Source organism: Rhinolophus sinicus, chromosome 2 (assembly GCF_057876585.1).
Source record: "Rhinolophus sinicus isolate RSI-liver-muscle chromosome 2, RSI-T2T, whole genome shotgun sequence".
Taxonomy (NCBI): Eukaryota; Metazoa; Chordata; class Mammalia; order Chiroptera; family Rhinolophidae; genus Rhinolophus; species Rhinolophus sinicus.
In genome coordinates this window covers 1,071,541-1,097,430 of record NC_142502.1, presented here as the reverse complement: position 1 = coordinate 1,097,430, position 25,890 = coordinate 1,071,541, and the positions used below count along the sequence as shown (strand labels likewise).

General features: G+C 50.6%; 1 protein-coding gene across 3 annotated transcripts in view; it reads left to right on the top strand.

Moving 5' to 3' along the window:
• Nucleotides 1–24,842, top strand: part of SMOC2 (SPARC related modular calcium binding 2) — a 164,039-nt gene extending 139,197 nt beyond the window's left edge. For all 3 annotated transcript variants that reach the window (XM_074333859.2, XM_074333858.2, XM_088794949.1), the window contains 4 exons: nt 13,728–13,827; nt 15,510–15,784; nt 21,010–21,047; nt 23,659–24,842. In XM_074333859.2, the coding sequence (XP_074189960.1) occupies nt 13,728–13,827; nt 15,510–15,784; nt 21,010–21,047; nt 23,659–23,676 (431 nt within the window). In that variant the 3' untranslated portion in view covers nt 23,677–24,842. The remainder of the gene's footprint in view (nt 1–13,727; nt 13,828–15,509; nt 15,785–21,009; nt 21,048–23,658) is intronic.
• The last annotated feature ends 1,048 nt before the right edge of the window (nt 24,843–25,890 follow it).

The window sequence follows — 25,890 nt, the reverse complement described above, 5'->3', positions numbered from 1 at the left end:
GTGAGGGCCCAGGGCAAATCCCATGGAGAAGCGTCCACACTCAGCTGTTGAGGTCTGGTTTCTGAGGATTTAATCAAATCAGTGTTTTGTTCTCTGGGAAATTTTAATCGAGCTGAGATGACGATACATAAATCATTTGGCCTGAGTTACCACAAGAAGGAATTGTTTTTCTGTTTACCATCCCTCCTAGTGCTACAGCCCTGGGGGGCCCGAGATGCATTCAGGAGATGGAGCCCATTGCTCAGACCTTTTGTTAAACAGACATAGTCTAAGGGGGCGCTGAATGTGTGGACAGACTCATGGGTGCAGCAGAGGGGGGGCACGTTAGGCCCACGAGCTGGGCCTCAGTGTTCATGTTTTAATGTCCTTGAACGTGTTTAAGGCACTGCGTTCCCATGTTCACCGTTCTGCAGTTTGATACATTTTTAAAGCCCTGTTGAAGCAGAGCTGTGGCGTGTGTGTGGAGCTGACTTCGCTGGGCCCCCGGCTCATACTCCCACGCAAAGCCCAATGACTCGCTTGAAGCGGGCGGGTGCCCTGGCGGAGGTCCCTTTGGGAAGAAGCACAGTTGTTCTGTGCGAATGTTCATGAGTTTCTGCCTGTTCCGCGCGAGGCCTCGCTTCTCAGGATCCCCTGGGCCAGGAACCTGACTACAGCGCTTGGTGGTCACAGGGCCCCATCCGTCTCCAGCCCAGGGCTCTGTTTCCTACGATGGCCCCTTCTTGCCAGGATTTGCAGGGCAGCAGCAACCCACACATTCGTAGCGTGCTGTGGTTCCCTAAAGTCAACAGAAATCTGTCCCAGCAAAACCAAGGCAAAGAGCAAGGAGAGACCAATGTGGAGCATTTGGCCTCAGCTTGGCTCCAGCAGATACAAGGTTGTGTTGGCCTCGGGGACTCAGGGGAGAAGAGGGTTCATGTAACGCTGGGCAACAAGTGTCCTCGGAGGAAACAGGCTTTGAGCTATTTTATTAAGAACGGGAAAGACAGGAGTGCGCCGAGAATAGATGTTCCAAGTGGGGTGAACACCTTGGGCAGCAAAGCAGAAGGAAGAACTCAGCAATTCACACACTTAAGGACGGGAAGGTCTTCTCTCCAAGGACGGCAGACATTGACGTGGGTTCTTTGGTTTTGTTTTCACGTTTCATCGCATTGTTATGCTTTTCTAAGGAACACAGGCCCTCCAGTGATCGTCACTGGTGTGGGTCCAAGTGAGAAGCCCACTGGTCACGCTTGCTTCAGGATTCCGCCCCTTACCTGCAGTCCTCCTGGCACCTCGGCCTCCTGGCTCAGGCGTCTGTCCTGGCTGGGTAAGGATGACAGTCTCGCAGAAGGTGGAGCTGCTGTCAAGCCGTTACCGACATGGAATCCGGGTTGCAGTGATCATGTGTGTCGTAACAATCGCGAATGGATACCATTCCTTTTATTCAGCGTTTCCAGGCGTGTTGTGTTATAAATATGCAACCGAATGGTAATTCCAGAGTCTTAAAAACATCTTTATCTGACGTCTTTAAAGACAGGAGGCGTTTTGGCACCTCGTTGATTAATGATTGGTTGAATTGCTTGAGTTAGTGACTAAAGTCAGAAATATGAGAAATGCCACCCCATATTCACGTTCCAAACCAACAGCCAGCCCTTCCTAATTAGATGAATTTCCAGAAACTATTTCTAGCCAGATAGTCAGAGAAGAGATTTTTCACAATACGTTTGTGTCAGACATCAGTAACTTTTCTATCCGTGGCAATTCACATGTGTGCCATTGTTTTTAGAAGCACAAGCCCCGAAGCCAAGTGTGGAAGGGATCGGTCATTCCTACCCACGTCCTGTGTTCCTCGCTGAATCCCAAAGCCGGTCCGCTCCAGACAGGGGGTGAGATAGCGGAGCCTGTGGCCTTCCCTGAGTGTTTTGGTCGGCGATGGCTGGCTGTACGAAACACCACGCACACTGCCCTCCCACAGTGGAGGTGCTGGCCTCCGGCCGTCTGTCCTGCCTTCTGGCTGAGTCCGGGCACAGCACACATTCAGGCACTGTCCTCTTCACTCTTCAGAAACTCGGTGTGGCTTTTAGTCCAATTCTAAGCATCACTTCCACAAGTCTCATGGTTTTATAAAATAGACTGTATCACATTCAACTCGGGTCCATTCCTTTCGGAGTTTTGGATGCCCATTTGAGGAGAACTCAGCGGCACTGGCCCCTCCTTCCAGGACCTTGAACTGAAGGAATCAGCGGAGGAGAAGTAACCCACTGGAGAGCATGACCTGGGCGGGGGCCGACCCCTCCCCACTGCTCCGTGAGATCTTCGGGAGTTCCCGGCATTTCCACCTTACACCTCTTTCCTCAGGTGCACTGGTGGTGAGTGGAAGTCTTGGGCATTTTCCTACCTCCCAGGTGGTCCATGCCCTCAGTGATGAACATTAAAGAGGCACCGGGAGAGGATTTAATTACAAATGCCCTGGGGTTACCACACGCTAGGCGTGGAGCTAGCCCAGCCCCCAGAGCAGAGTAGGTGTGTGCAGTGTGGCAGGTGGAGTGGGCAGGCGGGGAGGAAGGCTTCACCCGTCCGCAGGGCTCGGCAGTCAGAGGCCCCGGCCCGCTCCCTGGGGCTGTCTACCCTCCCTGTCAGCATGTTTGCTTTCGAAGGCTTTGTGTTCATCAGTGTTTTGTGTGTTTTTTTAAAAACAACCCTATTTTGGGAGGCAGTTATCTTGTAAGTCCCTCTGTCCAAAGGTAGTTCTGAGAGCACAAACCTTGCTCCATAGAAAGCTTACTGGTTTAACAGTTTTTTTGGCAGATGTGTAGAGGAATTTCACTTCCAATCATTCCAGGAGGTATATAAAAATAAACATAAACATTTCCTCCCTAATTAATTTATATCCTTCTAATTGAAAGCAGTTTTACATAAAATGGAATTTGGCAATGAAACAGTGGGCATGAAAAGCCTATTGTGTGTCGGATGAAGACGAATGAAGACCCACCCATCGTGTGACAGAAATGGCTGTGCTCTCAGAGCAGCTGTGTCAGCAGGAATTGTCCCACCCAAGTTTCAACACAGCTGCCTGCGACCTGTGCAGTGACACCCAGTGTCGGGGAGTCGAGCCTCAATGGTTAAGTCAGTGATTCAGTTCAGGACGAGCTTCCCGGAGCCCAGCGTAGATGGGAAACACCCACTGGATCGTGACAGCTCAGCAGCTCTTCGGGCCCTGGAGAATAACTCTTTCATTCCTGAGCCTGTGTCTTAAAAACAAGCTTTTCTGTCAGGCATATAATATGTTAAGAGGCTGTGATCAGCCTTTACCTAAATGCCTTCCTTTTCCTGATAAGATGTGCCGGCCACATGTTCTGTTGCTGAGGCCGGTTCTGTAACAAATGGCCAAGCACATATGTCATAATTGTTTTGGGCAAGTTTATGTGCTGAAGGGTGCAGTGGGCAGTCGTTCGAGAGCTAGGAAGCCCTGTGGGTGTTTCGGGAATAAAGGGGTCAATGCAAAGGATGACATACTCATCAAATCACTGGACAGACCCACGTAACAGAGGTCAGGGCTGCTGCTAATCTATGACCATCAAGTCACATCTTTGTCACTTGTTTCCAAGTCAGGAAACTTGATCCTGCTGCCCCGCTGCCTGGCACAGCAACTCCCTCCCGGGAGGCCGAGACAGGACACCGTCTGATCGCTATGGGTATCGTGCCCTCAGAAACACACACCCCGCGCCCGTGCCAGCACAACGGCCACCACCTCCCTGTGCCTCACAGTGTCCCTGCATCCGGGACTTGAAGCCACTCCATTCAGTCTCCTTAGATGCGAGGGGGCAGCCAATGTGGATTTTCACTTCTTGGTCTTTCCAATGAGAGGTTGGCGTGGAGCATCTAACACGTGGTGATTTTAGAGCTAATGTGGTGAGGGTGGGGGCATGTCTGACAAAGAATGACAAATGTATGAATGAAACATCAGGGTGGAATGGGTGAGGGCCACCAAAAGTCCAGACAACTTCCTCGTCAGGGGGCCATGTGCTCCTCGGTGGCTGGATGGGACGGGACCACGTGTTTGGGGAGGAGTTTGTCCCAGAGATTACAGTCCGCGTCGCAGGCTGAAAACGGGTCGTAGCGTTACCGAGAGCACGGACGTGCGGGATGTTCCCACCACGTTGTGGGGCAGGCACGTTTCATGGATGGCGTCTCCGTCGCCTGCGTCTCGCACAACAGCGACGCATGCAGTGAATGGTGTGCATTTCTGTAGCACATCGTGCTGCATAGAGCATAATGGGCCCACACCAGCTGAGCTGTGGGACACAGGCATTTGGCTTACAACATGTCAGCTGTCTGCCTCTGCCAGGCTTGGGACCTCACTCAGCATCCGTGGACTCCATCTGGTCTCTAAGTTAAGCGTGAGCATGATTGTGAAACACCAGCAGAGTCTCCTTCATGTAACAGCTGCTTCTCCTAATCAAAACTGGGCAGAGCCAACCTCTGCACGCCTCACACTGCCAGAAGTACCCCCGTGTCTTCGGGGGGCTGGAGGCTGCAGGGGCTGCCTGTGCAGTTTCAAAGGACACTGAGCGGGGCCGGGCTGTGTCTGCCCAGAATGGATGGGGTTTCTCCAGCTCAGCATCTGTGTGCCTGGTCCACCCGGTCCCGCTGACAAAGACCCTCTACCTGACTGGCCACGTGCACACTTCCAGCCGTCACAAGCTTCAGTCCCAGGAGAAACGCTGCTGCCTTTGAATGACATTGTTAGGCATTGCATGGCAAAAACAAAACGTAGAAACACCGACTTCTTTCTTTTTTCTTTTAAAAAGATTTTTATTAAAATATAGCTAGCATGCAACGTTACATTAGTCTCAGGGGTACACCACAGTGTTTGGACATTTATGTTTGTAACGAAGCCATCGCCATGATAAACCCAGCAACCATCTCAGGGCACAGACTTTTTTGTTTTTGTTTTTGTTTTTGTTTTTGTTTTTGTTTTTGTTTTTAAGGAGGGCACAGCGCACAGTGGCCCATGTGGGGATCAAACCGGCAAGCTTGGTGTTGTCAGCACCACGCTCTAACCACTGGGCTAACCAGCTGCCCCTGCACAGACTTCTTTTGACTTTGGTCCTCACTATCAAGACCCCACTTTATCACCTTTCAAAACTGAGCAAACTCCATTTTGCTAGAACCATAACTTTAAAAAGTGAGTGTCATTGATTTGGACCGAAGGTAAATATGTTTTTCCTGGTGTTTCTTGTGGCAGGGGCATTGAAGCAGCTTTGTTTATTGTAATTAGCTCTACTTTTGTTGCTGCTGCTGTTGGGAGCCCCAGCTGTGGGGGGTCCTGGGAGGAGCTGCGTGTGGGGGGTCCTGGGGTGGGGGCAGCAGGCTTGGAGGACCTCTGGGTTCTCAGAGGGGGAAAGCGCATGCTGCTGCTGAGAAGGGCGAGTTTCTGTCAGGAGGGGCAACCGGGAAGCAGCCTGGGGTGCGCCTGCCCACCCCCTCTCCTTCGGTGCGGAGAGCGGGGCCCTGAGTGTGCAGGTGGAGGCCGGGACTGCGTAGGGTCTGGAAATACTGTCTGGTCTCTAACATAAGAATGGATTTAAGTCCTCAGTCTTGTTTTCTTACTAATCATTCTATTTGTGACTCCAAGAATTTAGAATTTTGGCAAAGACTTGAAATGATATGAGAGAAACACGAACTTAGGTTTTTAAAGGGGAAAATGGTTGCTTTGTGCTTTTGTTCACATGCATTACTTTGTGTAAGGCCTGGTTCACTTACAAATATGGATGGAGAAAAATTAATAGAACAGACCCGAGGATTCTAAGGGCTTGGTTTCATTACCCAGAAAGGTTTCAGAGCGTTTAAATTCTCAGTATAGAGTGCTCTTTGTTTGGATTCGGCCATAGCTTCTCATCTCATTCATCAAATTGTCAACCGAGTCTGCCATTTTTGGCTCTGGGTGGCATGTCTAGATGTAGAGAAAAAAAAAAAAAAATGAAAACATGTTGCTTGAGTTGCTTCCAAAATGTGGCCAGACCTTATGCTTCTGTCAGACCCAACCTTTTGTGAGTTGCCCAAATTCTGCAAGTATATTACTGCCTTCAATCCAAAAATCATTCAGACACATATTTCTTATTGTATTTACCCATTGAAGTTTACATTACCTTTGCATTGAAAATTGATTAAAATTGGGAATTGTTCTTAAGGTGCAGATGTTCTGGCGAATATCCAGAATAAGTCCAGCTTTCTGTTCAGCTGAGTAGAGTCTGTCGGGCAGTTAACTGGCCCAGGCGGCATTTTTCTCAAAGGTGGGCTCACTTCCACCTCCTGTCCCTCATTTCTGTTTCACCATCGCCCCCGCCCCCCAAGTCATATGATGACAGATTGCAGAGATGCCCCAGTCCCCTGTGCTACTTGGGTGCCTGGCAGGATCCCCGGAAATTAGAGGGGGCACCGCCTTCGTCTGCGGGGGCCTCAGCTGTCTCCTCGGTCGTTCTCCTTACGAGATGTAACACAGAGCCAGCTTTCTCCACATCACCACCCGAGGCCGAGGCCGGGTTGGTTTTTGCCTTTGCATTTGCCGCACTGTGCTTTGCTTTGTTTGCGTCGGGCAGGGGCTCTGAACTGGTGAGGTGTGCATGTGCCCGTGTAGTTAGAACCCCAGGTGATCTGACGCGTGTTTTGGTGAGATTCGCTGAGGGGTCATTGTCATCATCAGGCATATCCTGCCTCCTGATTTCTCTAATGGGCGGACTTTTGTTGCTGCAGCCGCCGCTGGCTGCCCACTCTCAGAGGCATCTGTGTACCTTTTCCAGGGCAGGTGTGTTATGAGGGAGTGAGGGACGGCGAGCCAGCAAGCCTGGTACCTCAGCTGGGCCGAGGGCACCTGCTCCAGGGCTGTCACCACAGCAACGCTGGGCCCATCCCAGTGGTGACAGCAGTGACTCACGCTGATCAGCAGTTAAGAAGGTGACAGAAGTCACCTTTCACTGAGCATTCTGGGACGCTCCAGAAACCACTTGTTCACTCTTAATATTCTAAGAGTTTAGTAACCTGTAACTTCACTTGAGTGAAATCTGGGCCATAGGTGCTGTAAACCTAATTTACAAGCACATTGTAGAGGAGAAGCTTATTTTTTACAACAACGATGAATGAGTTTTTACAGGTCTGTGGTTTTACAATATATAGGTGGCCTGTCCTGTGGCTAAGCTTTATGTGCTTCCTTAAATTCCTCAGAAAGGACAGAAGAGAGGCAACGTCCTAAGGCAAACTATCAAAGTGAAAAGAAATGAGCTAGGAGTTTGGGAAGAAAGCTTTCTCCATTTGAATGACAAGCACTCCCTAAATTACATCTGTTAGAACAAGCAGCGGCCTGAGCCCCTGGGCAAGGAGAGTCCACTTCTTCTGGGCAGTTGTTGGTGAGTGCTTGCTGCTGTCACCAGACCCACAGCAACCAGCTTGCTCCTTCCCCCAGCCCAGGACCACGAGGACGCTGGGCTGTGACATGACAAGGGACTGCTCCCAGTGGGTGTTTGCACGCGGAGCTCCTGGAACACAGGCAGCTCGCTCCACCCTCCAGGGCACCCTTTCCCGGGCCAGGTCTGTGTCTGTGCCGCCCTAGGAGCCTGTGTCATCTGTCGTCCCTCGGGCATCGGGTCACGTGACATGGACGGGCACTCAGGTAGGGGCTCTCCCCTGGAAACGCTCACACCACTGGCTGCGCTGTTACCATCGCGAGGTTGTAGTTGTCATGGTGCTATCGCTAGTATTGTTTTCACAGACCCAAAAGCTTTGTCATTGGTGGCTGTATCTATAGTGACAGCCACTGGCTTAGCTCCTATAGGGAGGTCGCTGTGTCTCAAGAGAAATTTCAGAAATAGCCTCAGAAATGTGAGGCCACGCTGCTGGGTCCATTAGTGGTGGGCGGGTCAGTGAGCAAAAAAACCAAAAGCAGGACGGGAGCTGAGGCGCACGCACTGGGCTTGTGTAGGGACACAGGCTCCTTGTAAACAAACGACTCAGAGTCCCAAATGACACCAGACCCATGAGCGTGTGTGTGGTCAGAGCCCTTTCTTGCTGGACACTGACCCCCGCTGGCTCGTCTTCTCAGTGGCCTGACCTTTGAGTAGAGACCACACTCTCTCTACCCTTTCTCGGCTCCGTCATTCTCTTCATGAGTCAGAGGGGAGGGCGGGCAGCACTTGTACAGCTCAGCTCCATGTCGCACTGGAGTAAGAGTGGCTTCTGAAGGGCTGTCAGTGCCCACGTGTCCTGAGGAGAAAACACAAAGCAAAGCCCTGCTTTGCTCCACCGAGCGGCAGGACAGGGAGGGGGGAGCATGCGAGTCAGACACGCCTTGAAAGGAGATCAGAGACCATCCCAATACCTGGCAAAAATATGGATTGCTCAAATGCCTCATGAAAACATAGACACGTGCCCCTAAATGCTTCCTGCTCCGCGGCTGGCAGTGTGACAGTCCCCAAGCTCAGGACCGGCAGCACGTGGAGGCATCCGACCTCACGGACTTCGCTCTCACCACACCCTCCACACCCTCACCAGCGAGCTCCCCCAGAAGCTCCTCGAGGGTGAAGATGGTGCTGTCCACCAAACACACGGTTACCAAGTCGTCCTCGTATGAACGTTTGAGAGACATGGTGTTGTCATCGTCCCTGAGTGCTGTGGGAAGACAGGCAGGAACACAAACGCCTGTCTCTGAGAGAAATAGTCAGTTACCGTAGCAGCTGCTACAAATCCCTAGGCCATGCCCTGCTCGGGTGACCTAACTGAAAGTTAAAATCCAAGGCAAAGAATTTCTGGAACGTCTGTCACACACAGAGGGATGCTGAGGGTGTCCCAGTCCCAGTCCTGCTTCTTGGGCAGGAACCAAGGCCGGGAGCCGACACAATTTCCCTCCAAGCCGGGGCGTCCTCTGACCACAGCTGCAACATGTAGAATCTCCGGGTTCTGTTAGGTGCCAACTGTTCTCCAAACACTGGTTTGTATCAGTGTTTCTCAAACCTGTGAACTTGTTTGTTTAGAATGATGAAAAACACGTAGAAAATATAGAATATGAAAACAAATATGTAAATATAGAAAAACTGGGGTTAATACACAAGAGTAGTGACTTTGTTTTCACCTTAAGATTGGAAAGTTTGCGCTTTGTCGTTGTGGCCTTTACTTGAGAATGAACCTCACTCGTGCTCTCCCCGCGGACATGTGGAACTGTACACGCAGAAGCCTCCGGAAACCCTAAGTCCTGTGCGCCTCTGCAGTGGGGGCCTGGATTCCAGCCGCAGGGTCTCGGGATGACACTCAGACCCCGTTCCCAGCTGGAGGGGTTTATGGAGACACACTTTCTGCACCTGTGTCAGCTGCAGCTACGTTATGCATCTGACCATAAACGTGCCTGAGGAAACCTTCTCACTATCTCTGTTTATCATCATTTTTTACGCTTAAATTGCACATGAAGTTAGACATTCAGAAGGAAGGTGCACGTCGACTGGAGTGACGAGAACACGTGTCGTGGAGGAATCGGAGTACGTGGGACCCGTCAGCCTTTGCTTCTCTCTGTGGCTGTGGGTGCACGTGTGCGTGAGCTTGCAGGCGTGGCTCTGGGGACTGTCACCTAGCCGACGTGCTGCTGGGGACGCTCTCTGAGTCCTCGCTGTGCTCCAGAGGCCCGATTCAACCCCAGACCACATGTCCAGGCCACTGCGCCCTCTCATTCCACGATTTCTCTGGAAACTGCATCTCACGGTCTCCACCGCCTCCCTGATCTTGGTCTCAGTGACCCGATCCCGGGACCACAGGCAACGGCCCCAAACGACACTTGGGCCCTCACTGTCTAAGACCCACAGAGGGGGCACGGTGACACCTGAAGAACATGAATCACACTGTGTCACTCCTGCAGATCTTCCAAGGGCTTCTGATGTCCTTTCAGGTAAAGGAACAAACAAACGATCCCCTGTGTGGCCCACGGGACCCCACAGGCTTGGGAGATCCTGGTGCCTGCACTGTTTTTCCTGCTCTGTTCTGTTCTCCGTTTGTTTGGTCCCAAATGCCTCTTAGGGATGCCAAGCGGCCCCTCAACTCAGGGCCTTTGCGTGTGACTTTCCTCCCGCCTGTTTGGAAAGGTTTTCTCTGTTCTTCACGGCCAGTCTTATCAGTAAGAGATTTTGAGTCATGTGCGTCACTGTGTACACGCCGGGACCGGAGCAGAACCGGCCTGCTTGTGCCCCGGCATGGTGGCGCCCTGCAGTGGCTACAGGCTGGCCGCAGCTCAGCAGACAGCCCATGGAGCCGTCCGCTGCCCTCTGCACCCAGTGCCTCCCAGTTCCCAAGTGTAGCCCAGACTTCACTTCTCCACTAAGTGATGTGTGACCGGGGCCTCTGTCCCCTCCCGCCTTTCTCTTCCTTACTGGTCTCAGACTTGATTCTCAGACCTGCCAGATTGCCGTGGGGGGCAGTGTGGGTGTGGTGGGGTACAGGGGTACATGTTAGGAAGCGCACACACACCAAGTGCACGAGCCGCCTTGTAAACCTGAGCACCTGGTGGGACACGGAAGACCCCAGGACAGGGATGTGCCTGGAGACGATGTTTCAGGATGAATCGTGCTTGGGGGACGTTAATTAAGCTCCACGTTTAATGAGCGAGAATCGGTGACTTAGGAAGAGCCAAATACAGAGGAGAGGGGGCCAAAAAATGTGTGCACATTCTAAGAAAGGAAAAACCTATTAAACTTGTAACACTCAAAATACACCGATAACGAAAGATGAATACAAGTCACGTGCGACGTCTGCAATTACAAGAGGTGCTCAGAGTGGTTCCCATCAGCGTCCAGACACTTCTGATTGTGGTGAACTACTGCTTGAGCAACGTTGACCAAAGTGTCCACTTGTATACACTTTTTTGGCACCCCCGGTATTTTGGCTGGTACAAAAAACTGTGAGATCACAGTACTTTTTAACTGGGGGCCGTGTCATGATTTAATGGGGGTTCCCAGTTCAGCAAAGGTCAACATGCCCGAAGTGCAAACCCTGTGACCCGTGGGGGCAGAGGTGGTGTAAGGGTGTCTCTGCCTCGCCTCTGTGTGCGCAGCCTTTTGGCAGCAGCAGCCCTGTGGGCCACCATTGGTCGTCTCCTTTTCTTTTCTCTGCTAGATTTTGGGTTTTAAACTGTAATAACGGGTTCCAAAGAGATTTCATTCCTGGTGTCTATGAATGATCAACTAAGTGGATGATGCCTCACTTCCTTCCTCCTGGACCAGAAGAGTCTCCAACCAGGGAAAACGCCCTTCGTTTGTCGCACACACGGACCCTTCTCGACAGTCAGCAGTGGCCGAGTGTTTTCAGGGAAATGGGATAGGATGCAAGTGTTTCACTTGGATTCGGACATAAACAGGGTGGAGCGAGCGTCTTCAGGCTCAGCTGGGGCTTTCTCTCGCCACAGATTTGTGAGGAAGTTGTTGTACTGGGTCTGTCCTCGCTTTGACAGGGCCACCTGCTTTCCTCTGGCGATGGGGCCTGCCTGACGGAGCGACCGTGGGGACAGGCTGGGTTTCTCTGCACCCCACAGTGCAAACCCAGGGAATTGGGGGCTCCCTTTTACCTCAAGCCACGACACCTTTTGAGCATTTGGAAACCCGGTCCCTTTCATGGTTCTGATTTCCTGGCACTTCTGTCATTTCTCATACAATGAAACTTGACTTCTTAATAATGAGTTCTCTATTATTCCTTCTGATGTCTTCTCATTTCGCATCTTTTTTTCCTTAGAAATAGCTTTGAACGACAGTCACCTGTTGTGCAGTGACAGGCATTGGACGAGGATGGCTGTGGTGGGAACGTCATATCCCTGTCAGGGGAGGGTCCTGTCAGAGGGCACGGTGAACTGTGTCCTGTAAGCTCAGGGGAGACAGACACATGGACATAGGTCAGGCTCCTTTCTCTGGCGCCTTTCAACACCTCCACTGAAGTCCAGTTGACCTTCAGCTCTGAATCCAACCCCAGCCCAGAGTCTTTGCAAATAAAAATGGGAAGTATTCTTTTTTGGACCCAAGTGCCTCTCACCTGCGAGAAATAAACTCCTTCACAGGAAGATCTGTGCACGTCAGTCTGTGATCTACACCATGGTAACAATACTGTGGCAGGTGGACTTATTTGCTGCCTCTCGCTAGGAAGTAAATCACACTGTAATGTAACCTCTGGCTTCAAGGCTTTCGAAGCTTCCGATGCCGCCAGCCCTGTGTTCCATGGTGACGATACGTCATTTTCTAATGAAGCGTTCATTACACGCTGCTCTGCCGCGTTTGGGGTTGTGGTCACGTAACAGCACACAAGCAGCCAGGTCCCGGCCCGTGGAAACGGGTCCTCCTCACCACGCACACAAGCACCTGCCTTTCCTGCAGCTGCTCAGTGCTGCCGACCACTTGGCACGTGACGCCTTTCTGCAGACACCGACTCCGCTTCCGCCCGGCCGTGTCTTGAGGACAACGGGGGGGTGGAAATTCACAGGCAACAGCTGTGCCCTGGCTGGTTCCCTGCGCCGTTGGTGGGGGTTGTGTACACCCCCAGGACACACCTGCCTTTGGCGCCTGCCTTTGGGCTGGGGACGTCCTCCTGGGTCAGCCGGCCGCCTGGTGCTTGCCGCCAGCAGGTTCCTAGGCACGTGGTCCTTCCTGGTCCGGCTGGAGACCAGACACACTGCAGAACTGCCTGGTCCTCACAGAGGCCTCCGTCCTCTCCAGGCCGGAGTGAGGGACATCGCGGGACGTCCCCGAGGCACCCTGGTTACCACCACACACCTGCAGTCTCAAATCTTCTATTGTTCTCGAGGGGATTCTTAGTGAGATTCTTTTTTCTTGAAAAGTAACATTGTCCCGGTGGTTATGGCTTCCACCGTCAATTCTAACCTCCTTGTTCAGCCATATTTCAAAGCAGGTAACTCGGCTCTTTTCACACTCAGCTGCCACCCCCATGAGGACTGGTGTCTGTGTGAATTTAATGAAGTGGAAACCGGCATAAGTAGGTTCCTGCTATAGGCAACTGACATGTACTTGACTCATAATAACAAGAAAGTCAAGTGCCAAGAAGCATCTTGTGAAAACCAGTGTCCTGAACCGGTTAAGCATGTCACAACAGCACGTGACGTGATCCACACAGGATGCCCTTACTTCTGCTCCAGAGTCCAGATGAGACAAGCACCTGGTCACTCTGGGGCAGGTGGGGAGGGGGGACAGGAGTCCAGGGACTTGCACGTGGGTGTGAGTGAGGGGAAAGGTGGGCCCGGTGGTGTCATGTAGCCGCAGTTTGCTGTGGGGCGCTCAGCTTCGTACAAACTCAGTGACTCTTTGGCCTCGTTCTGCCTGTGGAAACACCTTCAGCTGGATGGACCTCCAGCCTGCCATCCTCCAGGACTGTGACCTTGGGGCATTTCTGGATGTCCCCAAGCACTGTGTGCCTCCTAGGTCATATGGGAGGATGACACGCCTCCCTGGGGCTGACGCTTGAAGGTCAGTGAGCTGGCAATGCCCATGAATCTCAGTCTCGTGCAATAACTCAGGGGTAGAATACAATAAGTGTGGCTCAAGATATAGCTATTCATGTGCCTCTGTGAGTGTTCAAACGAGCTCATGCGTAGTAAGACACCCCGACGTACTAATTTCCAAATATTAAAGCAACATTTCTCCCCATTACAGAGAAAACCTGTTACTCCCTGTGAGGACTGTGAAGTAGAAAAACAACATGTTTGGTTTTTTCAGGTTGCCCTGGTGCCAAAAAGAATGAGTTTCTGACGAGTGTCCTGGATGCGCTCTCCACTGACATGGTCCACGCCGTGTCCGACCCCTCATCCTCCAGCAGGTACGTTGCCTCTCACCACACAGCCAGCCGCTGGGAAGAAGCCCCAGTCACTGGAGGAAAGCTGATCAGCGGATGTCAGAGTCGAGCCGTTAGATGTCAGTCCTGCTCAGCTCTCTGCACAGGGCAGGGCGTACAAGGAAGGGGTCCTGTCCCGAGACAGGAAGGTGCTTCGTGGGTGTGAGGTGATTTGTTAGCAGAGATTTTGTCCTAATGGGGAGAAGGGGAGAGGAAAGGAGGGACAGCCCTAGTTCAGATGGTTTTCTGTCTTGGAATTGCATTTCAGAGCTTATTGACTGGATTTGAAATACTGTGCATTAAAATGTTCAATTTACAGTTCTCAGAAGATGATGTATTTATTGTGGGAAAATATATACAACAAAATTTACCCTCTTAATTATTTTCGAATATGCCATTCAGTGGCACTAATTACTCTGACGCTGTCAGACTCTGACGTCTGGGACAGGACACGCTTTCTGGGTTGTGTGGCGGACTCACTGAGCTTCTCTGCTTCCTGAGAGCCGACCGTCCGTGTCCAGAGTGCTTCTGTCGCGAAGTGCCCGTGTGAGGGCCGCTCCCAGACTCCCGTGGCTGTGGTGCTGCCGGCATCGGACCCCCAAGAATGAGCAATAATTTATCTCTTTATTTTAAGAAACTTTTTCTGATGGGGAGTCTTGTTACCTTTATTTCCTTAGAGCTCTGGCCTTCCTCTCCTTGATGGTGTAATCTCGCCTAGATGATCTAAGCTTTCAGGTCTCCTCCAAAAGGGTCTCCTCTCTCTGTCTCTTTGCTGAAGAGTAATATTCGAGGAAAGAAAAAAAAAAGCAGTGCTAATGAAAATGGTTTCAATTGGGTAGTAATTTAAACTTATGAAGCAAAAAAATAGACACATAAATTTCAAATGGACTTATTCTTGGAAAGATTGCTCTTACATGAAAAACTAAGACTGCGAGCTGTGGGTGAATTGCTTCTGAGAAGGTCCCCTGGGAGCCTGACAGCCTCCAGGAGCATCAGGGTGCCCAGGACTCCCCCAGGCCAGCAGGCATGAAGGACAGCTAGTAACATTCCACCACACTGTCCCTCATCTTCTGCTTCGTGACAGGGCACGTGCTACCATCTGGGACAGTTTCAAAGACCCGACTCAAATCCAGGCCTTCTAGGAGAGGGTTTATTTATTTATATCTTAAAAATAGAATTGTTTAACCCAAGAGAAAATGCCTAGCTACCACTTTAAGACACACTTTTACTTGCATCTCTCAGTGTACCTATGACACAATTGATACGCCAGTGAACCCCCTATAAAGGAGAGAGCCTCGGAGTTCCAGTGTCTCGTAGGTGGGCCTTGATGTGAGAGCCGCCTGCCAACTCAGGGAGCACGGAACTGGGGTCAAGGGCGCTTTCCCCTGGGCGTGGCCAGTGCCAAATGCATGGTCGGCACACACAGTCCCTGTCATTGCGATTTTGAAGCAAACTAAATCCCTTTCTCTAATTTATTGTTAAATAAACATTACGTCGAATGGCAAATCCAGGCAGGCTGAGGTGTCAGGATGGTGAGAGCCACGAGCTAGGTGTTCTTTCTGGGACGCTCACTGGGAGGGGGGGAGGGCAGTGATGGATGGACGCGGGCAGAGGCAGCTGGCAGGGTGTCCCTGAGGACGTCTGTGTTCTTCTCTGTGTTCTCCCAGGCTTTCTGAGCCCGACCCCAGCCACACGCTGGAGGAGAGAGTGGTCCACTGGTACTTCAAACTGCTTGATAAAAATTCCAGTGGGGACATTGGCAAAAAGGAGATCAAGCCCTTCAAGAGGTTCCTTCGGAAGAAATCGAAACCCAAGAAGTGTGTGAAGAAGTTTGTGGAGTACTGTGACGCGAATAATGACAAGTCCCTGTCTGTGCACGAGCTAATGGGCTGCCTGGGGGTGACCAAGGAGGAGGGGAGAGCCAGCACACGCAAGCGACACAGTAAGGACCCCTGGGCAGTGCCCCACGGCTGCCGCAATCTGCCATCAGACTGCCCCTAGTTTGTAGCTGCCCTGTGGTCTGAGGGAGAAGGGACAGGAAAGATCCTGTCTGCCCATAGAAGTGATGGTGGCCCTAGTGACCTGCTCGGTCAAGAGGCAGAGAGTTGGGAGGGGGTGGGGGCTGGGCGAGCCTCGGGTCGGCAGCATGAGGCCGACTGTTCCCTACCAGTGTCTGACATGAAAATCTGGGACCCACCGGCATTAGGTTGCTAGCCCTGCACACGGACTCGGCCAGTCCAAAAGCAGTGCGGTCACTTCCACCACCCACCCGGTTATCTCCATGGCTGTCTTGCTAAGTTGAGTATATCGTTCTATGTGGGTGTCACCTAACTAACCACCTGTCACCCAGAGAGAAAACCTTCGGGAGCTGGTCCCAAACATCCTCAGCGGGGACATGTGGGACATGCTCGCCTGCTGCTCCAGTAGGTGCCGGGAAAGCCGCTTCAGCCTGGGGTGGGGCCTTGGTTTTCTCATTTGTGCCAACCAGTGGTGCTGGCCAGGGTGTGCAGAGGTCCATCACGGCAGGGTTGTTTATCAGTTACTCTGTTGTCACCTTTGGTAGCACATTTGAGAAAGAAAACACGCTTGAGGGTAGATTCTGGAGCCCTGTGTACTGAGCGCTTCACGTACCTCCTGTATTATCACCTCCAAGGTGACAAGAACCCTCGCTGCCCGTGTAGGCCATGGTTTCTGGAAGGCGAGGGGTGGCAATGGTGCTATTTGTTTCTCTGTCCCCCAGACTTGTCATAATAGTCACTCAACATTGTTGCATTGAATTGGGTCCAGGCAGGACTGTGTAACTGTGAAAGGTTTCGTGCTACTGTCTGAGTGAGAAGTTAATCCTGGCAGCATTACTTTGTTTCGATGACTCCTGAGCAGGGTCTGTGCAGCTGGCTGGACTCCATGTTGTCCTGCAAATGTCTGGACGGAGACCCGTGGCAAACATCTGGGGCCGCCCGCTTTGAGCTCACGCAGGGTGCTGACATTTCCCCACAGTGGGACACTTCCTCACCTTTGCCCTGGGTGTGGGCCTGTCCTCCGCTCTCTGCTTGGGGGTAGACGTAGGACCCCGTGGTTGGGGAGATGCAGGTGTGTGGCTGTGTCTGTGGGCAGCTGAGGCCGGAGCGGGCCGCCCTTGAGAAGAGAGGGCAGGAAAGGGTTCTGGGCCAGTGCTGCCCACCCTTGGACGTGGAGGTGACACGGGGTCCTGACAGCGATGGGAAAGGTCTTGTGAGGACATGCTGTTACCACATGTCTTGGTAGCCTGCGTCGGATGTCACCGGCCTCGGCCAGGGGTCGTGCTGCCTCTGAAAGGGCATAGACAGAACGCATTTCCTTCGGCTCTCGCACCGTGCCACGTGGGCCGTGGTGCTGCCACTGGGGCAGCTCCTTGCCCTCTCTCTGGGGCCTGAGCTGAGGAGAAGCCATGGAGGGCGGTGGAGTGCAAGGGCCCAGGGACCATGCGTGCACGTGCGCGGTCAGGCAGGTGTCCGGAGGTGACGGGGTGCGTCCTCCACCCTCTCAGCTTCACTGGCCGAATCCTGAAAACTACGCAGGGACGTCTGCACACCCCATGCGGGGCATAGAGAGAGAAGGGAGTGTACAACCCCATTACCGGGAGGAGGGGGCAAGTAAGGGGACAACGTGGTCTCTGCCTATGTGATTGTCACTTACTGGGAATATTTAAATGACGGCAGACTCTTCAGTTACCTTCTCTGGGTCCCAAACTCAGAAACTGAGGTGTCTGAGTTGTGTGGTCTTATTAGTAATGGGGAAGATAGTATGTGACACTTCCCCCAAAACATAAGCTAGAATTTGTTAGAAGTGGCGATTTTGTCAAAAATGAGCATCAGGAATTTGGATGCATAACGAGTTGATTCGGGAGCCCTTGCGTTTTCCCTGCAGAATTTCTCTAAGTTTTTTCCTACTTTGATTTGATTTGATTACCAGTTTGATTCGATTTTATTTGATTTTCAGTTCTTTTTTTCCCACCCAGTATAGTTAGAATTAGTGAAGTCAGAAAACCTGAATATTCAGGGAGGATTCGTTGGGATTGTCTAAATATCCAAACTGTTACCTTTATGTTTGCTCACTACTTCACAATGCATTTTTTAATTCTAAAAATGTAAGAAATCAAGTAAAGAACATAAATAACATGTGGCTTTTTTATTCTCAGACATAGTGAAACCTAGTTCCATATTTATCCAAAAAATATTTCTACGCATACGTACATGCATATATCTCTGTACTGCGATGTTCACTACAAAATGAGATCATATATTTACTTTCTAATCACACTTATTTTAAGCAGCTACACAAAATTTTGCATTCAAATGATTGCATCTAGGACATATTATTGGAAAGTTTGATCTAAATTTGGACTATTAAAAATACAAAAAAGTAAAACAACTGAAAACTATTAAGAAACGATAAAGTCAAAGATAAAATATTTCTGAAGAATCCAGAAACAGAATCACAAGAGATTACATCATGCCCTCATGAGTCTCCAAAGTGACCATTACACAGAAACTCAGCAATTAGGAAATATCCATTTTGACCAATTTATCTTTTTCAACCAAATTGCCGTGTTAGCTACACTGTTTGGGGGCAAACTGCCTCAGAGCCACAGTGTTGTCTGCCAGGTCACCTGGAAACAATCAGCATCATGTGACACCCATGATGTAACCTCTCCAACTGCTCCTGAGCGCAGGGTAGGTGCCTGGGAAACGGCCTCGTCTCAGCCCTGTGTTCTCAATGGACGTGGCTTTGTTTCCTATTTATTTTGATAATGTCCATTCTGTTCCACTGAAAATAATTAATTAACAGTGCGTTATTTTCTTGCTCTTGACATATTTTAAATAGTGATTTTCCTTACTGTATGTACCTTGAATGAAATCCCTCCAGGAATCATTAATGAAATTTATCTTCTTCTATATTGCAAGGCTTTCTTTTTCTTCTTAACACTTAAGAATATGAACATTTCTCATTGTAACTTGCCTTTAATCTGTAGCTTCCTCCTATTACCAGGGAGACTATTTGTCATAAAAGAAACCAAGAAAAACACGGCAATTTTTGAATAGCCAAATTGGCTTAGAATAGATTCGAAGTATCACTCTAATATTCTTTAAATTCGAACCACTGGGCCCAGGGCCTACTTTTTCAGTAAAGTAGTCATTTCAGCCAAAGCAAAGAACGGCTACAGTTACCGCAACACTTGAATCATTCACACCTATGATTGAAAAAATAATCCATTTATCTACTATTTATGTACTATTTTTGCAATTTACTTAGTACCTTTGTGTTTCAACTTCTAATGTGATTCTGTTTGCTTTAATACAGAAAGAGAAGGGGGTTAAAAATAGAACGATTTTGCTCTTTACTCAGCATTGTTTTATCGTGTACGTAGCAGTCAATAGTCAGTCAGCCATTGGGATAAAAACATGCTGCCCTCTGTCTATTGATTCGTTCAAAAGGTATTTATTGAGTGCTCCCTGCTCTAAACGTTGGCAAAATAACACAGACAAAAATCCACATCCTTCCAGAGCTTACCTTTTAGTGTGGAAGCAAGAAATAAGATAAATAAGAAAAATCTGGTGGGATGTGACGTGTGGAGGTGGTGAGGAGAGAGGGGAGCGAGGGCTGAGATCTGAGTGAAGGGACGGGCAGGAAAGGCATCTCCACAGGTGAACTTCCAGTGGGGGCAAGGGGGGGCAGTGGGAGCCATGCAGGTATTGGGTGGGGAGCAGCCTGCCGGGGGACAGTGGGGCACTGAGTGGAGAGAAGTTGGGCAGGGGGGGCGTGAGCAGGTGGCAGAGGCCAGGGAAGCGCTGTGGGCAGAGCCCAGACTGTGGAGCAGCCGGGGAGGGGGGCTGCTCTGCATCAGAGGTCATGGGAGGTTTGAGCAGGAGTGAGGAGCTCTGACTCATCTTACAGGGACCCCTGGTTGCTGAGCTGATGGAGTTTGCAGATGGGACGGGCTGAAGCAGGGACAGTGGCAAGAGGGTTACCACGGGGTCCGTGGGAGAAGGTGGTGACATGGGCCTGGGTGCAGTGGGGTGGGGGGAAGCGTTTGGACTTGGCCTCTGGATAGGTTGTGAAGGTCAGATCAGATGGGGGCATAGGAGAAGGGGGAGTGATGGGTGACACCAGTCCTTTGCCCCCGGAAGCTCTAGAGTAGGGTGATGGATTGTACGCTGGGAATGGAAGACGGTTGAGGACGCAGGCTTCGGTGGGAAGATACGCAGGTCAGTTTGGCCCTGTTTCCTTTGTGTTGCCTGTTGCCAGTCCAAATGGAGGCAGTGTCACTGGACCTGGGAGTCTGACTGAGGAGAGATCCACCCCGCAGACTTGGGAGCCATCAGGAATTAGATATTATTTGAAACCACGAGGCTGACTGAGCCCGCCAGTGAGAGAGAGTGGGTGGGAGGCGAGAGGCCTGCGGCCATGGGGGATGGTGACTTTGGGTGGGCAGGGAGGAGGGGGGAGGCCATCCTGGAGCCCCCACGCAGGGAGGGGTCTGCTGACAGGTGCCCAGGAGGAGCGCTGAGGAATTCCTAGGGGGTGGGTTCTGCAGGGAGCAGAGGCTGCGCTCAGGCCAGGAAGGTGCCTGAGATGGTGCTGGTAACTTCTGAGCCACCTGCCGTCCCACCAGGTGCCAGGTGAAGCCTCAAAACAAACCATGCGCGTGCGTCTCCCTGGAGCTTCCATTTCCCTTGAGGGTTGGGGAAAAATTATTTTGAGCCAAACATGTTCATTTCTCATGATTTAAGTATAAAACCAAAAGATTTCAAAGACCTGGTGTTGGCACACTGCCAGGGCCTCAGTCCCAGACTCCCAGCAACTGAGTCCAGCCTCCCAGGAAAGTCTGAGAAACATGGAAGAAAGGTTTGCATAGTTGCTGGACAGACCCTTGGGATTTGGGGTAAAAAAAACATTAAAGTTGGACTAGAGCGTTTACCTTGTTAGAAAATGTTTGCATCGTGACTTTTACAATCCACGATTCATAATCTATGCTCTCTCTTTTTCTCATGTAAATACCTTTGCCAGTTGTTGGCACTTTCCTAAAATTATGTTGATCCCTTGCTGAAAAAATTATCTAGAACCTTTCAGTAAATGGAGAGTATGCAGTTTTTAATAATATCTTTTCTTTTTTTTTCCCCATGCTAGCCCCTAAAGGTAATGCTGAGAGCACTTCTAATAGACAGGTGAGTATATCTGTAGTTTAGCTTGAATAATTTGCTGGTTTAGTTATAGGCAATAAAAATTCAGGGTCCTGTAGATTTTGAAAATAAAGAAACTTCCAAGAAAAGACGAAAAAATCCAGGAGAGGTAACATATCCTATCTACTCCCCTCTGAATGCACCCAAAAGTGCCTTGCAAGATTCTACGAACAATTAACTTGTTAAATAATCAACTCAAAGGTTTGGCCTTAATTTTTTTCAGTATTTGAAATTTCCATTATTTTATTATTTTTAGAAAAATGTCTGCGTCTTTTTGTTCTGTGGAAATACACGGTTGTTTTAAAACCATTGTCCAGAGATCTGTACTGTGTTTCTTACATTTTACTAAGGAGCTGGAGGGACAGGACACCCTCTGGGCCTTCAGGTGAATATGCCCTTGTCATCAGGGAACCTAAGGAGACACATGTGCACCTCCGAAAGGGATTTTCAGTTTCCTGCTGTTGTGCTTATAAACACGTTCTGTGTCTGTGAGTCTGCACCTCTACATGCGCAGTCAGAGGCACGTACCTCGGCCCAGCACCCATGCACAACGCAGCCAAAGCCTAGAACATTCTCCAGAAGGCAAACATGAGCGGACTCGTTTCTCCCAGCCGGGAAGCCAGGCTAATCCTCCCTTCCTAGGACCACTCGTCAATGTGTTATTTATTTTGTCTTCACGTGTTTGATGTTAGGTCGACATTTCCTTAGGCAAGCCCTGTATTTGCTGTGGGTTTTAAGTGGAGACCTCCAACGCACACCTTGGATGTCATTTAAAACCTTTTCATTAGAAAGATGTGTGATACGGTTTTCTTTTGTTTAGCAAATGTTTATGGTTTTAACTTTTTAAATCCCACCGCAAATCACTTACACTTTAGAGCAGGGTTGGTCTGAAAGCAATTACCCCGCTGAGCTCCAGGACAGCCAAGGGTTGTTTTCATTAGATGATGGTGATGATTGGCACTGGGGCGCACTCAATTCAGAACCTCAGCTTTTTCCCAGGAAAAGAAACTGGAGCACTGTCTCCAGCTCTTTCTGTGATGTCTGAGGGAGTGTGTAGGGACAGAGTCCCAGAGAGCAGTTTCTAGGCTCTCGGGCTTACGAGGAAAGGTGCTGGCTCCGGTAGTAGATGGCCATCAGTTGTGACTGGTTAGCCATCAGCGGTTACTGGTTAGCCATTGGCCTCTGATATAACTGCCGTGGCTGAGCTAGGAGTGAATGGTGGCTGAGCTAGCAAGAGCGCATTGCAGGCAGCAAGTGGAGTTGGTTGGTTGGCAGAGAAGCAGATGGCAGGTTGCAGATCATGTGGCTCCTGCTTCCTGTGTCTCCAACCCAGCCGCCAGTGAGAATATAGTGGTATGACTCCCCTATCTATGGCTCCATGGGTGTTCGTTTTTGGCCTCACCATGTCCTGTGTTCTTATGTGGGGAGCGGGAGCAGAGACCCCACGTGACACCCCGCGTGACAGAGTGTACAGACCTCCATGCCACAATTGCAGTGGCTGTCCCTGCGAGTGACGACCCTGGAGTGAAGTCTCTAGCATAAGCCAGCTGTGGTTTGCATTGGCTAAAATAACAAGTTCATAAATATTTCCCTGAAGAATAAAAGAGCACCAACCACCAGAATCTTCCGCTATATGAACAACCACAGGCTAGAACTAGTAATGAAGGAGAGAGGGGAGGATGCGGGAACTAGAATTTAATCAGTGAGCTGTCACCTGGTTTCTTCTCTAGCTTCTCTCATGCTTCGGAAGTGACCAGAGCAGAAGTGGGAAGCTGGTGTTGGTATAAGTTGCACATTAGTCCACTTTCTCCTCCCCCGATTCTCACATCAATGGCTGACCTTTCTCCTCAACTCCTTAGAGCAAACTTGTCATTAGCTTAACGCAGAGATGCCTTCCTTGCTCTTCCGTCACCTCCAACTCATGCTCACTGGGGACTAAGCCACCCCAGAAACCTCCCAGGCGTTAACAGTTAATTGCTACTGAAATAGAAGCATGGAGCCCCTCAGACTAGTAGGAATTGGCACACTTGGAAAAATAAATCTAGAAGATTGCACATAGCTTTTCCTTTCCTTCGAAGTGACTTTGGATCGCTGGTCAGATGTAAAATTCAAACAATTTAAGCAAACTTTTCAAGTTGTGTTTCTTAGCCAGGTAGAGTAGTGACTGCAAAGGATGAAAAGGAAAACCCAGCAACGGCTTGTCAAACCCGAAGGCTGCCTTAGGTCCCTGGGATTGTTTCTGCAGACAAATCTGAGCTGCTGGGAGCTTCTGCTGAACACTTAGATGTGCAGTCCGCTTACAGTGTTAGGAGTAGATGCTAATTTTCTCACCGAGGACATTTCTCCTGGCGGTCCTGACATTGAGGAGGAAGTGTTGGAAGTGAAGATGTGTGCAGGATGCTTTCACTGTTCTATGTTCATCCTCACACCCCAATGATCAGCCCAGCATGCTTTCTTCCCACGTCTGTTTTAAAAAGTGCCCGTCCCCTGGTGGCAGTGGTAGGTTTATCTCATTCCTGGAAGGCAAGCCTTCGCCTCACCGATGAGGGACACGAACTTCGTAATGACATCTCTTTTCTCGTCTTTTCTTTTTCAGCCAAGGAAGCGAGGCTGAGTGGCTGACACATCCAGGGCGGTTCCTAGACGTGTGGGAGGCTCCCTCACCAAAAAGCAATTAAAAAAACAGAAACAAAAACACATAGTATTTGCACTTTGTACTTTAAATGTAAATTCACTCTGTAGAAATGAGATATTTAAACAGACGGCTTTGATCTGTGAAAAGGGCGGGGCTGGCTTCAGAAGACTGAGCACATACAATGTATGTGTCCTCTTTTGACCTTGGGGTCTGTGCTTGGTGCAGCTGCGTTTTGAGGGGACCTGGGCTCCTCTGGGGGTGGCGCACACGTAACCGCAGGCCCTGCCCCAGCCCCAGCCCCAGCCCCGAGCCTTCCCCTCCAGCACCTCCCACACGTGCCAACTGCCCGCACTCGCAGCCTTCGTGAGTTGCGTGGAAGCCTCATGATTCCGTAGAACTGTCACCTGCTGTCCTCATCGTGCTGTTCACACTGCTTGGAAGGTCAGAAAGGAGTGGAATCCTGGCACCCCACCCCCACCCCCGTTTCCCCTTACACCTGGCCTTGTCCACCCTACTGTGGCCACTGGGACCCACTGTAAAGTGTCACTTGAACAAATGACAACGGTTTCCTTAAAGAAGGTACAGCAGCATATGCTGTGCCTTGGGTGGTGTTGGTGTTGGCTGGCAGTGCCCTGCTTCTCCTTATCCTTCTCCAAATGCCTCAATGGCATGAGGACGTGCCGGTGGGAAGTTCGCCCGAGTGGCACTTGTGAGGGAAGGGTCGGGAACCCAAGGCCCCCACTGTGAGTCCCAGATCCATCCGGCCCAGGGCCCAGCCAGCGGCCACTAGGAGCCCCAGCGAGCGGCCTGGCTCTATGGCGCCACCTGGAGGCCGGGCCGAGAGCGGCGCGTGGCCCCCTGGGATAGACTTTTGGCTGGAAAACAACCCTCATGGCCCCAAATCTTCCCACGTATGTCATGTAAAATGATCTCTGTGAATATGCATGAAGATATTTTAGGAGGCTTCTTACGTATTTAAACTGTGCAAAGTGAAAACTGAAACTTTGGAGCCACAAAACCCGCTCAAGTGTGCGTCACCGTTGCTTCAGAAAGTTATGACCCTAAATTTATCGGATAACCTTTTATATTTCTGAACTTTGAATTTAATCATTTTTCTTAGATTAAAATAAAATGTGCTATCGAAACTGTCCTTGGTCTTTTCTTTCCGGCTAAACACAGAGTTTCATAGCTGCTCAATCTTAGGGGTGTCTGCCATCAGCGGGGCCAGGACACAGACTCAGTGTGACATTGCATTCGAATCCTGGCCCTGGTCCCCGGTGCGGTGTGACTTTGCACAAGTTTCCAAACCTTTTCCGGCTTCCGTTTCCTGCTCTGTGAACCAGGGCTGGGGTGGTGTACACCTGCGGGTGAAGGTGGGCGCTCATTGTAAAGGGCTTGGGACCTGGCACGAAGCACAGGGGACTTGCCTTGATGGTGTGAAACAGTCAGTGCCAACCGAGCACTGTGGAAACCTCCCATGCTGCCAGGGCCATGGCAGAATGTAGGAGAAGCAAGGAAGGGTCTCACTGTGATGAAAGGCGATGCTGTTCCCCCAGTCCCACAGCGAGAAGACTTCAGGGGCCACTCTCCTTCCCCAGGCCCAGTGTCCATACGTGGTGAGCCCCTCAGTGCATTCCACTTGGGCCACCGCACTGGCTTTTTTCTTCTTATTCTTCCAGTTTTATTGCTGTAATTGACATGTCGCACTGTGTGCAGCTGAGAAGACTTGACTTCTGCTGTGACGTGATCACCATGACAGAGAACGGATACAAAAATGTTGTCTTCCCAGTGGTGAGAACGCTGAGGGTCTGCTGTCTTAGCTGTTGTCAGGTACAGCACACGGCAGTGCTGCCACGGTCACCGTGCCACACTGCACTGCTGCAGCTTCTCAGCTGGTCACGCCTCCTCTGGGACCCTTTCCTGTTAAGTCCCCTCCTGCACATTTTTCCTCGATTCGGAAAAGTCATCTTTGTAAAACTCAACCATAGCACGTCAATTGTGCAGTAAAGAAGATACTGGAAATGGAGTTGGAAGAAAGGCAGCTGTGCGGAAGCACCGCTGGGAGGTGGGGCAGGGCTTGGGTTCTGTCAGGTAGGAGAGGAAAAGTGTCCAAGGAGGCAGAAAGGCCTGGAACAAAGGCAGGCGGGTGGGAGGGCTGGCGTGGAGTCGGTGGGCAGGGAGCCAGTGCGCCCG